The sequence below is a fragment of the Nerophis ophidion genome, linkage group LG03, assembly GCF_033978795.1.
Source record: "Nerophis ophidion isolate RoL-2023_Sa linkage group LG03, RoL_Noph_v1.0, whole genome shotgun sequence".
NCBI lineage: Eukaryota > Metazoa > Chordata > Actinopteri > Syngnathiformes > Syngnathidae > Nerophis > Nerophis ophidion.
The window spans coordinates 31,087,755-31,103,401 of record NC_084613.1 but is presented as its reverse complement, the minus strand read 5'-3'; the positions used below and the strand labels follow the sequence as shown (position 1 = coordinate 31,103,401).

Below are 15,647 nucleotides of genomic sequence, written 5' to 3'. Positions count from 1 at the left end.
GATACGACGGGAATGTTCCGATTGTTTGATTGTTGCTTTGATAAACTGCACGCATCATGGTTAGCCACCTCAGTAACGGGGATTTTCCGATTGTTTGTTTGTTGCTTTGATAAACTGCACGCATCATAGTTAGCCACCTCAGTAAAACACATGTCCAACTCTGAAACACTCAAAGCAGAAAAAACTTGTTCTAATTTAACTGACTCCTTAACCAGACCAGTAGTCTCGCATTTTCCATCTAAATCCGTCTTCGGGATGGAGGAAAGTGGTGTTCTGTGGGGATTAGCCTTCTGCTTTGTTTTTAGCCCCGCTCGACATCCGCGTTTCCGATCACACCGCTGGCGTCTGCTCCGTAGACGGCCCCCGCTGCTACTAGACTCCGCTGCTTCACAGGCCGCTGGATGTAGCCGCCGATGTATCCCCATGCTAGTTAGCATGTTTAGCACGCCCGCGTCTATCAGTCCAAAACGGCCCAATATGTCCATATCCAGAAGTGTCTGGCGGTCGTACGTGATCATGGAGTGACCACGATGCGAGCCAGCCATGAAGTCTGCAGAACTTTCCGGCATTTCCACCAAATGTTCCATCTTTAGCAAGAGCACCGCAGTGTCGCAGCCCGTCCGGGCGCCGCCATCTTATATGGCATAGGCCTACTTTGATGGCAAGCCAAGGCCACGCTTCGTTCAGCATAACACCATGTTGCATCCAACCGGACTCACTGCATTCTCTACCATGTGCGCACATCGCCATCTTTTAGTGCAGAGTGCAATTCTATGAGCCAACCCACGTTACGCAAAACCCACGGTGCCCATAAATCATATAGCCTACTACCATGTCAATGAAGTTAAGTTAAGTTAACTTAACTTAATTGTTAAAGTACCAATGATGATTGTCACACCCACACTAAGTCCTCCGTCCTCTGCGATTTTACCCATCCCCTTGTTCACCCCTGGGTAGGTGAGGGGGGCAGTGGGCAGCAGCAGTGGCCGTGCCCGGGAATCAAACACAAATCATTACATGTAATGCATTATATTGTGCCAAGCAAATACCACCTCATATGTGTTTGATGCGCATACGGTACCAGAAACTGCAATTAGCCGTACTAATGTTGGAACACATTTCCTCAGCGAACCAGTATATTGAGAAGGAAAAAGGCAACGACACAACCCATATCCACCTAGGTTTTATTTGTCCGAAATACACTATATTGCCAAAAGTATTTGGCCACCCATCCAAATGATCAGAATCATACGTCCTAATCACTTGGCCCGGCCACAGGTGTATAAAATCAAGCACTTAGGCATGGAAACTGTTTCTACAAACATTTGTGAAAGAATGGGCCGCTCTCAGGAGCACAGTGATTTCCAGCGTGGAACTGTCATAGGATGCCACCTGTGCAACAAATCCAGTCGGGAAATGTTCTCGCTCCTAAATTCTTAGAAAAATTGTGTGTTAATTATCAAAAAACTTTCAGCTCTCTTAGTTTCCATTGAACAGATGAGAGCTGTCCTTGTTGAACCAAGCAAGGTCTTGGAAGATTCCGCTGTGTACTTTGGAATGAGACGGGAGGGGTTAACTATTGTCCTCAAACACCTGACGAAGCTGAATCCAGGACAAGCCCAAGCCTGAGGCATCTTCTTCTTTTGTCTTCAATGTGACCGAAAACAATGACTTTTTACATACTCCCCATTTCTGTTGTGGCATGTGTTGTTGCCTAAACATTGAATATCTAAATAAAAGAGGAGACGTAAAACTTTTTTGTCAGAGCTTGGTGCAGGACTGTAAAAAGATTGTACAGTGGCCATGTCTCTCCTCAGATCTGAGTCCAAATTTAATTCTGTCTCTGTTTGATTCTTTGCCTTTTGTCTTGTTTAATAGATGTCATCAGTGTTTGAACCTGACCTAAATATTCCAACGTCAACTGTCGGCTTTATTATAAGAAAATGGAAGAGTTTGGGAACAACAGCAACTCAGTCACAAAGTGGTAGGCCACGTAAACTGACAGAGAGGGGTCCGCGCATGCTGAAGTGCATGGTTCAAAGACTTTCTGCACAGTCAGTTGCAACAAAGCTCCAAACTTCATGTGACCTTACAATTATCCCACTTACAATACGCAGAGAGCTTCATGGAATGGGTTTCCATTGCCGAGCAGCTGCATCTAAGCCATACATCACAAAGTCCAATGCAAAGCGTCTGATGCAGTGGTGTAAAGCATGTTGCCAGTGGACTCTAGAGCAGTGGATACGCGTTCTCCGGATTGATGAACCACGCTTTTCCATCTGGCAATCTGATGGACCAGTCTGGGTTTGGAGGTGGCCAAGAGAACGCTACATTTTGGACTGCAGAATTTTGGTGGAGAAGGAATTATGGTCTGGGGTTGTTTTTCAGTAGTTGGTCTTGGCCCTTTACTTCCAGCGAAGGGGACTTTGAATACTTCAGAATACCAGAAAATTTGGGACAATTCCATGCTCCCAAACATGTGGAATCGGGTGGCACTTCAAGTTAATATGTGAGTCAAGGCAAGTGGCCAAATACAAACGTACTTTTGGCAATATAGTGTATATGTTGCCCTGTCAGTTGGATGACACATGGACATACAGGCCAAAGGTCACATATTTCCCCCATTAGCCTGTATATCCATGTGTCGTTGACTGGGCTAGCATGCTAAGCAGTGATGGTGCTTCGCTCTTAAGCATTTGTTGCAAGAACATACTAGCTCTTTCCTCTTAGAAAGTTGACATTCCATGTACAAACAACCACATTTGGCTGACGAAGAACTGGTTACCCAGGCTTCCATTCCAATTGCCGCCTAACACTTGTGTTAGGTAGCAATTGTAAACATATGTATACCCCTGCAGATGGTGGGTCATCAGTCCTTTTGTTAGTAATTTTTCACTCCTAATATGCATCAAGCCATTGAAATCTTATCATTTTCATACAAAAATGAATACTGGATAATAATGGATTAGATTTATGTAGCGCTTTTCAAGAAATTCAAAGCGCTTCACAGAGAACTGAGAATCCATCATGCATTCACTCCGGATTCATCCAATGGTGGTGAGCTACATTTTTAGCCACAGCTGACCTGGGGTAGACTGAAGGAAATGAGTCTGCCAATTTGCGCCTGCATTCTGTCTGATCACCACCAAACATTTATTCACTTTCATAAAAAGTGTTAACGGCTCAGGTATCAAGGATGAAGTGTCTTGCCCATGGACAGTGACTTCGATGGCAGAAGCTGGAAGCTGGAATTTTCTCAAATCCCTCCCTAAGATGGAAGGCGCAGCAGCGAGGAACATTGGCTTTGGACGAGTTCATCGTATTGGGAAAAAAAAAAAACATTCTAAGAGAGAGAAGGTATGTCGTCCAATTGTTGCACAGTTTGTTGACCCAAACAGTAAATTCATGGTAATGCAACGTGGAAAAGAACTCAATGGAACGACCTTCTCCATCAGTGACCAGTTTCCAGCCAAGATATTCAAGAGAAGATGGCTGTTGTATCCAATAATGAATGAAGCTAAAAAGAACAACAAACGAACCTGTCTATTTGTGGACAAACTACATCGAAGGAACTCTTTTCAGAAATGCCAGAAGTACACACTGGCTGAGTGGCGGCGTTGACATAATCCAAACGGACTGAAAAGGATATATTGCAACCGCACCAAAACAATGGCACGTAATGATGACGTCATGCATGCACGGGTAGTCATGGAAACGTTTAACACCGCCAGAAACCTTGATGTAGTCATTTCAGGTACAATAACGACTTTTAGTCTGGTACAATGTAAAAGGTCTTGCATTTTTCTTTATTTCTGTACAAACTGTTTTTTTTAGAATATATTACTGGCCAGGTTCTGGTTTTCTTTTCTTTTATACAACTACTTGATTGATTGGTGATATTTGCTTGTTTTTTTTTGTTATCTCTTTTTTTCTCTCCCTTCTACTGTTTTACTTTTTAGCTTTCCCCTTTATAGCTTTCCCTTATTTTTTTTCTTTTAATTTATTTTATTCTCTTTAAGAATGCTTGTTTTGCCATTTAAATTATTACATTTTGTGGTTAAGGGCAATGGGAGAGGGAGGTAGGGGGATTAAGTTAAAGTTAAAGTACCAATGATTGTCACACACACTAGGTGTGGTGAAATTTGTCCTCTGTATTTGACCCATCTCCTTGTTCCAAACCCCTGGGAGGTGAGGGGAGCAGTGAGCAGCAGCGGTGGCCACACCCAGAAATAATTTTGGTGATTTAACCCCCAATTCCAATTCCATTTCGTTTATCATTTAACAACAGCAAGGTATAACTTGTAGTGCAACATTTATATCACATAGTGGAGAGGAACTATTCCTTGATTCAATAAACACGTACAAAACAGTCTGATACTGTTACGGTAAATCAAACGTTTGTGAAATCACAATATAGTAACAATCGAAATAGTGCAAAGTAATAACAATATATCAATAATTCAACGTTGCTCAAACGTTAATGTCACACAATACAACACACAAAATAAACATGGAAAGCTCACTTTATTAAGTTATTCCTCATCTACGAATCCCTCAAATTCTTCTTCTTCAGTGTTCGAATTAAACACGCCACAAGAGATCTCGCAACTACGGTAAGCAGCCGCCGACTTCATTTACCCCTGAAGAAGAAGAAGCTTGCGGTGCGATAGATAGATAGATAGATAGATAGATAGATAGATAGATAGATAGATAGATAGATAGATAGATAGATAGATAGATGGATGGATGGATGGATGGATGGATGGATGGATGGATGGATGGATAGATAGATAGATAGATAGATAGATAGATAGATAGATAGATAGATAGATAGATAGTACTTTATTGATTCCTTCAGGAGAGTACCCTCAAGAAAATTAAAACTTTTTTGTTTTTCCAACAAACATCAGTCATTTTCAAGATTGATATGTTCTTTGTTCCTAAGGCAATTGTAGAATACATGCATGCTAAAATCCTCTCAATAATTATTTCTGATCGCAGTCCAATTCATATCGATGTGAGCTTTCCACCAGTTGCTTTTCAATTCAAACAATGAAAAATAAATATTTCTTTAATAGAAAGTGAGTAAAACAGACACATAATCAATACTGATTGGTATATACACTTAAATACTGACTGTTAAACACAACATAATACATACTGATTGGTATACACACATAATAGTGACTGGTCTACACACATAACACATACTGACTGGTATACACACATAATACTGCCTGGTATAGGCACATAATAAATGCTGATTGGTATACCCAAGCTACGGAGATTATATCAGTAAAAAAAATGCATTTAGTTGAGATAATGAGTCATACATTGGAATTTGGGATCTACTATTCAAATGTTTTTTTTAACTATTAAATGAAACTAAAATATGACTTATTTTATCTTTGTAGAAAATATTGGACACAATGTGTTGTCAAGATTATGAGATGCGATGCAAGTGTAAGACAATGTGACACCTTGGTTAATTTTTTTTTTTTTTTTTTTTTTTTTAATGGCTGTGATGATAATGTAAATTAGGTATTTCTAATAACTGCTATGTTGGAATTCTTACTAATATTGATACTGTTGATAATATTAATTTTTGTTTGACTACTTTTGGATTGTTGTGTGTCATGTTTATGTGTCCTCTCAATTGTACTGTTGATTAGTATTCTGAGTCTTGCTGGGCCGGGTTTGGTTTTGGAATTGGAATTGTATTATTATGGTATTAGTGTTTATTATTTTGTTGGACTGATTAATAAAAAAAAAAAGATGCTCAAATCGAAACTGGAATCCAGAAGTTACTGGCACGGACTGTCTACTTTCCGCGCCTCCCAGGATAAAGCAGCCATATCAGCTCACTTTGAAGTCAAAATAAAAAGTTGACATCTCACTGAAGGACTGTAGAATCTCGTGGTAATGATTATTATCCATCCAATCATTTTCCACCACTTGTCCCTTTCGGGGTTGTGTGGGGATCTGGAGCCGATCCCAGCTGCACTCGGCCATCATATATTATTTGCAAACAGCGAGCAAATACAGATCTCGTTTTTTCACTTTTTAATATCAACACTTCCTCATTTGATCCACCCTTGATAAACAGAAAGCAAATAATTAGGCAGTCGAAGCCTCTGGGCCAAACAAAGTTTTGTTGGAGATAACTGGAAAGATAACTATTTTGTTGACTTAACCAAAATGCTCCAACTTGCACAAACTCCACCCATGCTAATACTCTCATTTCAACCATTTGTTGAAGATGTTTTACGAGTCAAGGCTGGTGACACACTTACACGTACACACACACACACTGTGTATGTGACAAGCCAAAGAAGAGGAGCAGAGGGTTAGGAATTGAAACTGTAGATACGTCTCCAAGGATCCTGGTAAGTTCTTGCAATTATTACCTAAGTTTTACGTTCTAGTGTAACACTTAAGTTGTATTTTCTAAATAACTTCGGAACAGCATTGTCCCCCTTATGTGGCCCTAATAATCTCTTACAAACCACAACACTAATGATCAATTTAGTAATGGTTATCATGTGACAGTCATGTGACTATCCTGGGATATACCCCAAAAGAGCAATTATGTGTTAGGGAAGCTAGCTCCTTTTCCAAAGCTTATTTTTCTTTACCATCAAAAAAAACATTTTAAATCCATGTAACAATTGTAATGCTAAAATAATGTGTCACATATTGCTTACTATACAATATATAGAATTCTACGGATCTTACTATATTTATTAATTCATTTCACAAAAAACATGCTACGGATGCCAGCTAGCTTTAACCATTAAGATTTTAATAAAAGCAAAAAGGCTAATAAAACATTTGATAAATGTTGGTCTCATTGTGTTTTACATAAATTTTTATAAATACTTCAATTTGTGGTAAAGTACATCCGTACCACACTAAAACGTGTTTAATAAGAACTACATTTATCGTGAATAATAGAACATTTATTAAATCATAACATTCTACTAGGTGTGTAACGGTACACAAAAATTTTGGTTCGGTACGTACCTCGGTTTAGAGGTCACGCTTCGGTTCATTTTCGGTACAGCAAGAAAACAACAAAATATAAATGTTTTGGTTATTTATTTACCAAATTTGTAAACAAATGGCATAACAAACAAATACACACAAGGGCCATTGCTAAGGTTAATGTGGTCAACATATATAAAGTATAAACTAAAAAAGATAAGGCTCAGAATAGTTTCTTAACAAAACCTTTCTACATATAAAGTGCTTTTTTTGATTGACTGATTGAGACTTTTATTAGTAGATTGCACAGTACAGTACATATTCCGTACAATTGACCACTGAATGCAACACCCCAATAAGTTTTTCAACTTGTTTACGTCGGGGTCCATGTTCATCAACACTAAAATGGCCTTTGTGTGTGAATGTTGTCTATCTGTGAGGTGCAAACTTGTCCACGGTGTACACAACCTTCTGCTTGAATGCAGCTCGGATAGGCTCCATCACCCCCGCGACCCCGAGAAGGACAAGCGGAAGAAAATGGATGGTTGGACCTTGGAAACAGGGATATAGGAGAACTTCCTGTCATGTATATTCACACATCATTATTTAAATGTTATTAGCAATATTAAACAGTTACTTAACAACAGTTAAACAGTAAATTGACAATTATTGCCCATTATACGGGCAGCACGCTGGAACAGGGGTTAGTGCATGTGCCTCACAATACAAAGGTCCTGAGTAGTCCTGAGTTCAAACCCGGGCTCGGGATCTTTCTGTGTGGAGTTTGCATATCCTCCCCGTGACTGTGCGGGTTCCCTCCGTGTAGTCCGGCTTCCTCCGACCTCCAAAGACATGCACCTGGGGATAGGTTGATTGGCAACACTAAATGGTCCCTAGTGTGTGAATGTGAGTGTGAATGTTGTCTGTCTATCTGTGTTGGCCCTGCGATGAGGTGGCGACTTTTCCAGGGTGTACACCGCCTTCCGCCTGAATGCAGCTGAGATAGGCATCAGCACTCCCCCACGATCCCAAAAGGGACAAGCGGTAGTTAATGGATGGATGGATGGATGGATGGATTACTCCATATTAAGAAAATTTAACTTTATTAATGATTACGTTTTTAAACAGGTATTAACCGTAATTAAACATCAATAATTTAACATTCATTAACAGTTAGCAAATACATTAAATTCAACAATAGTTATTCAACAATTATTTAAGACATTTTCCATAATTTAACGTGTTTTAACAGTTATTAAAATATGAAACATAGTTGGAAGTTAATAGTTTAACAGTTATTACAGATGATAAACAGCTAGTAATCTGTAATTTACAGTTACAAAACAATAGATGTTATTGACAATTAGTTATTAAACAGTTAACCTTAATTAAATAGTCACTAATCAGTTATGTAAAGGTTATTACAAATATAAGATAAAAAAGTTAACAATTAATAGTTATTAAATAGGTGTTATACAGTAATTTATCAGTTAACAGTTAAAAGAATACGGTAAATGAAGTTATTTAACCGTCATTTTCCATAATCTAACAGTCGTCAGTTATTAAAAATCTGAAATGTTATTAACAGTTACAAACCAGTAATTTACCAGTAAACAATTCAAAAACAGTTATTAAACAGTAAGTTAACCATTTTATTACAGTTGATAACTGTTTAAAAAAAAAAAAAAACATCCATCCATTTTTCTACCGCTTGTCCCTCGGGGCTGCTGGAACCTAAAAAACCCCTAAAAAAAAACCCTGATATTATCTAATTTAAAGAATATACAACTTTAGCAGTTATCAACAGTTGTAAACATGTTTAATAGGTATTAACTGGAAAGGTGTTTACGTTTGTACTTTCACTGAAGACTAATGAATGTCCGTGCCCTGATAGAATCAGTGGTATTTTACTTACGTCATGCTCAAAGCAACTCAATTTTATAGTTTGTAATATCTTTAATCTATCTTTAATCTTACGGCGTGTTCCAAGTGTGTCTAAGCGTGCCATGATTATCCATCTCCCTGAAAGAAACAGACTTACCGCTTTGAATGACTTAAGGCCTGTTGCTCTTACTTCACTTGTGATGAAATATTTGGAAATGATTTTAAAGTTTCATCTTGCAACAGAAATCAAGCATGTACTCAACCCTATGCAGTTTGCCTATAGGGCACACAGAGGTGTGTTGGATGCCTCAACCACCCTTCTTAACATTCTATTTAAACATCAAGAGGGAAATAAAACCCACCCTAGACTTTTATTTGTTGATTTTTCATCTGCTTTTAACACTATCCAACCTTATATCCTAGCCTAAAGGCTGATCGGGGACTGTAATCTGAGTTTTAATCTGACTGGTTGGATTTTAGATTGTTTAACTGATAGATCCCAAGAAGTCAAGGTGAATGGTATTTTATCTGAGTGATCACACTCCTCAACTGGCTCACCTGAAGGATGTGTGCTTTCAGGCCTTATTTTTATCCTGTACACAAACATGTGCCAGAGAAAGCATGCTAACAGGACGCTAGTGAAATTTGCGGATGACACAGTCATTGTCAGTCTTCTCATTGGAAATGAGTCCAGCCATGGTCCCGTAGTTACTTATTTTGTCAGCTGGTGTGAGGGATCCTACAGCTCCACATATTTAAAACAAAGGACATGATTATGGATTTTAGAACCCACACCAATGCCAAACCTACCACATTTATCAGAAGGTCAGTCTGCAGACTGTGTGGACAGCTACAAGTACTTCGGCACGGTTATAGACTCAAAGCTGACCTTCGAGATGAACTGTGAAGCAGTGTGTAAAAAGGGACACCAACATCTTCATTGCCTGAGGAAACTGTCATGTTGTAACAAACGCATCCAAGTTCTCCGAGGGGTCGCTGCCACTACGCAATTTAAGGAGTCACGGGTGGGACCTGATATTCAGCCGGGAATGAGTAAAACAATAAATAAACACAAGACATATGTTTACTATTAGCCACGACACAACCCGGCTTATATTTAATATGCCACAAATTAATCCCGCATAACAAACACCTCCCCCTCCCGTCCATATTACCTGCCAATATAAATCAAACCTCTGCAAAACACACACAATCCCACAGTCCAAAGTGAAGTTCACCTCTCCAAAGTTTATACCGCACATATGCATTTTTGCCGGGTGCGACTTATACTCCGGAGCGACTTATACTCCGAAAAATACAGTATACACCGATGGACCCCTATGGCCATTACAACATATCCACATAGATAGAACCATGTTGTCGCTCATTTATCGGGCATATATTGACTCGATTCTGTCTTTCTGCCTGCTGTCATTGTTTGGTAGTTTGTCCTTGAGAAAGAAGTCTGTACTATATCAAATTGAAAAAGCGCGCTAGTTAGATTATAGGTGTGTCGCAACTAAAACCTATCTGACATCCATGCCACACAGCTGCAGTGCAATGCGAGCTCTATTATTCACCAATGCACCCATCATCCTTTACACAGTGAATTCCAGCTCCTTCGCTCTGATCGGAGGTTCATTTTTCCTCTTTGTAGGACTAAACAATATAAAAATGCTTTTATACCTGCTGCCATCACATGCCATTATATTATGATTTAGTTTTTTAATGTATTTATTATGTCATAGCACTTTAATCACAATGTTTTTATTGGTTTATTAGGTATCATATTTTCTTGTTCTACATTGTGCCTGTATACTGGTGATCGATTGTGGATTTTTAAATGTTTTATATGATTTGTGTTTGCTTGCTGCATTATGTCCTGACGCTGAAATACAAATGTCTGCACAATTATTTGACCTCTGGGTACCATTAAAGAAACTTTGAACCCTGAACTTTGAACTTGTATTTGAAGTCATTAAACATTTCTGACAAGTAATATTGTTTGTTTAACAGTCACATTAAACAGTTATAGGCAGTTATTTTGTTATCAAACAAATATGAATTTATTGAACAGTTATAGTGAACACTTATGTTGAATGGATGGATAAATTGTTATTATTCACCATTAAACAGTAATTAAATGGGTTGAAAGTTGTTGAACAGTTTTCAATTACATATTGACATTCATAAGTTACATAGTTTTTTAACTGTTTTTACATTTTTAACAATTTAACAGTTACTTAACAGTCAAGTGTAGTAGAATAAGTTATTAACATACATTTAACAGTTTTTTTTAAAGGATTTACCGGTTTATAATATTAAAAACCCTCCTGTTGTCCACAGTGCATTGGCAAGAGCAGCCCGTGATCTCCATCATAAGTCGGCCATGGGGGACAGCATGAGTAAATCATCCATGCCCTTGCAGAAGTCCTCCTCCTTCCTGCCTACCAAACACGTCAACGCCCCATCCGGCGCCAACAGGGCCCCGCCTCGCCCGAGCATCTTCTCCACGCTGAGACGACTTCCTGTCGCCAAACCTAACGATTTCATACCTCTGTTCAGTGACTGCATCGCTGCCGCCGCTTCCAGGACTCAAGAGTACCTGCTTTTCAAGGACCCCGAGGACAAGTTCCAACCCAGTCCCGAGGCGCTGACTCAGGTAGTATGAACTTCCATTGTTTCTGTCAGAAGAGGTTTTGGACGCTTTGTGACACCCGCCTCCCTCCCCCGCCCCACAGATCTTCCTCATGACCTACATCTCCCAGAGTGTCCACCTCAACATGACGGACGTCTTCAACTGCACAGCCATGACGCCCGGGCAGCGCATCCTGCTGGGGGCCGACTGGGTGTGGGCCGTGTTGGAGAAGCCCACAAAGAACCCTCGCATTCAGATCGCCGTGCAGGTGCTTCACCCGCCCGACAAGGAGGGCGACAAAGAGGAAGACCATCTCCCGGAGAGCTGCAACGAATCCGTCCAGATGGCTCAGAGGGAGTCCAACGACAGGAACATGTATGAGCGAATGGTGGACTTCTGCACCTCCATCGGCAAGGACTGCTACGCCCTCTTCTTGTTCTTGGGGAAGAAACACGACAAGGGAAACATCTACGGCCTTCTCAGCAACAACTTTGAGGCGGCCATCGAGAAGTGCGACAAGATCGATCGAGCTCTTCTTGAGAACTTCTTCAAGGGCTCGCGTTACCTGCACACACCTTCTGGAATGATGCAGGCCATCGTCACCAAGAAGGAGGGAGACCCTCTCACTCTCATGATTAAGTTCAGCTAGTCCACACCGATAAGAAATCACGCATCAAATTAGTAATTCGCTTTTAGAAAAACAGATTAACTACAACATCGCGGTTTTATCGTACGTCCAAACGTCGCCCTCAAACGAGTCATTTTGTACTTTTTGCTATTGTTTCAAATACACGTCAGACTTTTCATTGAGCAATAAGGTCATTTTAAAGATTTGACTGTCTGGTGTACCGTCATTTTATTATTTAATTATTATTAGCAATATTGTACTGAGCATTAAGGATGTGATCCTTACAACTCAACAGTCAATTACATTCTGACTTTTGGGGTTACGATTCGATTCAGAATCGATTCCCAATTCAAACAAATTTTCACAATAAAAAAAAAAGGCATTTACATTAAAATACAACTTTTAACACGAGTTACAGGCATGAAGTACAGTATACGGTGCATCCGGAAAATTCTCCCGACGCTTCAGTTTTTTCATATTGTGTTATATTTCAGCCTGACATGCCCTGAGACTGGAAGGTCGTGACTTCAAACCCCGGCCGAGTCATACCAAAAACTATAAAAATGGGACCTATTACCTCCCTGCTTGGCACTCAGCATCAAGGGTTGGAATTGGTGCTTAAATCAACAAAATGATTCCCGAGCACGACTAACGCTGCTGCTTCCTGCTCCCCTCACCTCCAAGGGGATGGAACAAGGGAATGGGTCAAATGCAGAGGGTAATTTCACAACATCTAGTGCAGCGGTTCTTAACCTGGGTTCGATTGAACCCTAGGGGTTCGGTGAGTCGGCCTCAGGAGTTCGGCAGAGGTCAAAACACACCCGAGTCATCGTCTCAATAAAAACTTGCAGGTGTGTAATTTGTTGTGAGTTTATGCAGTGTAGTGTGAGTTTAGTGTCGGTTTTGTTCTTTGAACAAGGTGATGTTCATGCACGGTTCATTTTGTGCACCAGTAAAAAAACATTGTAACACTTTAGTATGGGGGACATATTCACCATTAAATAGTTGCTTATTAACATGCAAATTAGTAACATATTGGCTCCAAACTAGTCATTATTAAGTACTTATTAATGCCTAATTTGGCATGGCCTCATTATAACCCTAACCCTCTAACCCTAACCCTAACCAAATAACTCCAAATTAAGTCTTTGTTACTTAGAATATGTTCTCCTAGTGTCCAAAAAACTCTAAATTAAGTCTTTGTTACTTAGAATATGTTCTCCATACTTAAGTGTTACCAAAAACCCATAACTTTGTCTTGAATTTAAAAAAAAGACGTTTTATTTTTCACTGAGAAGGGTTCGGTGAATGCGCATATGCAACTGATGGCGTTCAGTACCTCCAACAAGGTTAAGAACCACTGATCTAGTGTGTGTGTGACTATCAGTGGTACTTTAACTTGAACTTTATTACGAAATTAAATAAATTAATATCTGTCCTCAAAATTCTACATAAAATACCTATAATGACCCTATGAACATTTTTTTTTGTGTGTGTTGCAAATATGTTAAAATAAATAAATAAATAAATAAGAGATCACTTGTACATAAGTATTTACAGCTTTTTCTCAATACATTGTTGATGTGCCTTTGGCAGCAATTACAGCTTCCAGTCTTTTTGAATACACAACCATCAGCTTGGCACACCCATATTTGGGCAATTCACTTCATTTCTCTTTGCAGCACCTCTCCAGCTCCTTGTGGTTGGATGGGAAGCGTTGGTTTTCTTTCATCCAGGATAGGACGTCTCTGTCACATTGCTGTGTATGTCATCAATTTAAGAGCCTTTATACGTTATTGAATAAATGTCGGTGTTCCCATTTAACCACCAGGGGGCATTCCCATCTCAGTGAGTCAGTTGGTAGAGTAGACATAAGAAAGAAAACAGTACTACGGTAATTTCTGTGTCCTTACACAGGACATTGTGTACATGAATGTGGAGTGAATGAATGTTCTCTGTGAAGCATTTTGAGTGTGTAAAAAATTGCTGTATAAATTTAATTTATTATTATAATTATTAGTATTATTGTGATGGTCTGTTGTACTTTGTAATGAACCACTCTGTTAATTGACAGCTGTGCTTTTATTTTGAAGGCTGCAGTACATGTTTTGAGACAATGCCCATTTTGCACAGCACAATCGTAACATGTAACACATCTTTTAAAAAGAAAAAAAACTTTTAGATAGTAAATATTGTATGAAAAACCATACAATAGAATGTAGTACAAACAACTCCAGTAGTTTTATGAAGCAATGTGATATTAATGTACATCATTTAACTTGGAGAGTGGACATCTACCGTATCTCCTTCTCGTTGCATCTCCGTCAAACACACCAACAGCAGCTTCTCCACATTTTCATAGATAGATGTTTTTTAGATAGTATTTTCACACCATTTGCTGGCGTTATCCAATCCTTCTGTTTTGTTATGGTGCAGACTTGCAGTGTTAGTGCTAGTCTAGCTCCAATTGTTTTAACAAGCTCGCGAGCGACATACTCGGTCATGTTTATGATGATTTACTATGTTATTTCAATAAATGTCATCCACTTCTTCTCAGAACTGACACCTACTGTCTTCCTTCCCATGCTTAGAAAAACTAAATAATATCCATCTCTAGCTGGAAACTATTGTTGGCTTTAACATTCTTCCTGGACCCCAGGAAGAATAGTCTCCACTGCGGTGTAGACTAATGGGGATCCTTAATAAACTAAATAAATGTTAAAAAAAAAAAAAAAAAAAAAGCAAATGCTATCTATAAGCTAATGCTAGTTTTAAGTTAATGCTAGCAAATATTGCTGCGTGTGTTGGTCGGAACTTACGGCGGTTTATTGCGTCATTCGCTCCGCCAACTAGTTCTGGGGACGCTCGTTACCCCATTGTTACTGGTAACCTAAAGCATATGTAGCTGAGCTACGTTTTATTTTGTTTTATTTTAATTCTGGACATTTATTCACATCTTTTGTTGTGAACTTCCCCAAAAGTGTATCTCATTGTAAATAGGTTCAACTCTATTATTTTCTATTACATACCTTTTTGTTTCCCTGGGGGGTGATTTGGCGTTGCACCTGTGTGACCAGCTTCAGTGACCACTGACTCCTGGAGCTGGTAAGTCAGGTTATATCTCGCTCCCTTTATTTTTTTATAAACTTTTTGGGTGTCACTCTTAAAGTGTTTTATAAGAATGCACACTGTTTTGTGGCGTGCTGTTAAGCATGCGGGTTAAATTCCCGAACTTTCGTTTTATTAAATTGTTGTAAAAACCGGACTTTTATATCCTAAAGCAGGGGTAGGGAACCTATGGCTCTCGAGCCAGATGTGGCTTTTTTGATGACTGCATCCGGCTCTCAGATAAATCATAGCTGACATTGCTTAACATGATAAGTAATGAATAATTCCGCTGGTAATCACAGTGTTAAAAATAACGTTCAAAATATAAAACATTCTCATACATTTCAATCCATCCATCTGTTTTCTACGGCCCCTGTTCAAGAAGTCGCATTAATGGTAAGAAGC

General features: G+C 39.2%; 1 protein-coding gene across 1 annotated transcript; it reads left to right on the top strand.

Moving 5' to 3' along the window:
• The first annotated feature begins 6,248 nt into the window (after window positions 1-6,248).
• rep15 (RAB15 effector protein) lies at window positions 6,249-14,693 on the top strand. Its single transcript, XM_061894941.1, has 3 exons — window positions 6,249-6,386; window positions 11,215-11,530; window positions 11,610-14,693. Exons 2-3 carry the CDS (start codon window positions 11,258-11,260, stop codon window positions 12,153-12,155), a joined length of 819 nt encoding a protein of 272 aa, XP_061750925.1. The 5' UTR covers window positions 6,249-6,386; window positions 11,215-11,257; the 3' UTR covers window positions 12,156-14,693.
• The last annotated feature ends 954 nt before the right edge of the window (window positions 14,694-15,647 follow it).

Coding starts and splice junctions, on each gene's coding strand:
- rep15 (XM_061894941.1), top strand. CDS start 11,258: ATGGGGGACAGCATGAGTAAATCATCCATGCCCTTGCAGAAGTCCTCC. Junction 11,531..11,609: donor GTCCCGAGGCGCTGACTCAG/GTAGTATGAACT, acceptor CCCGCCCCACAG/ATCTTCCTCATGACCTACAT.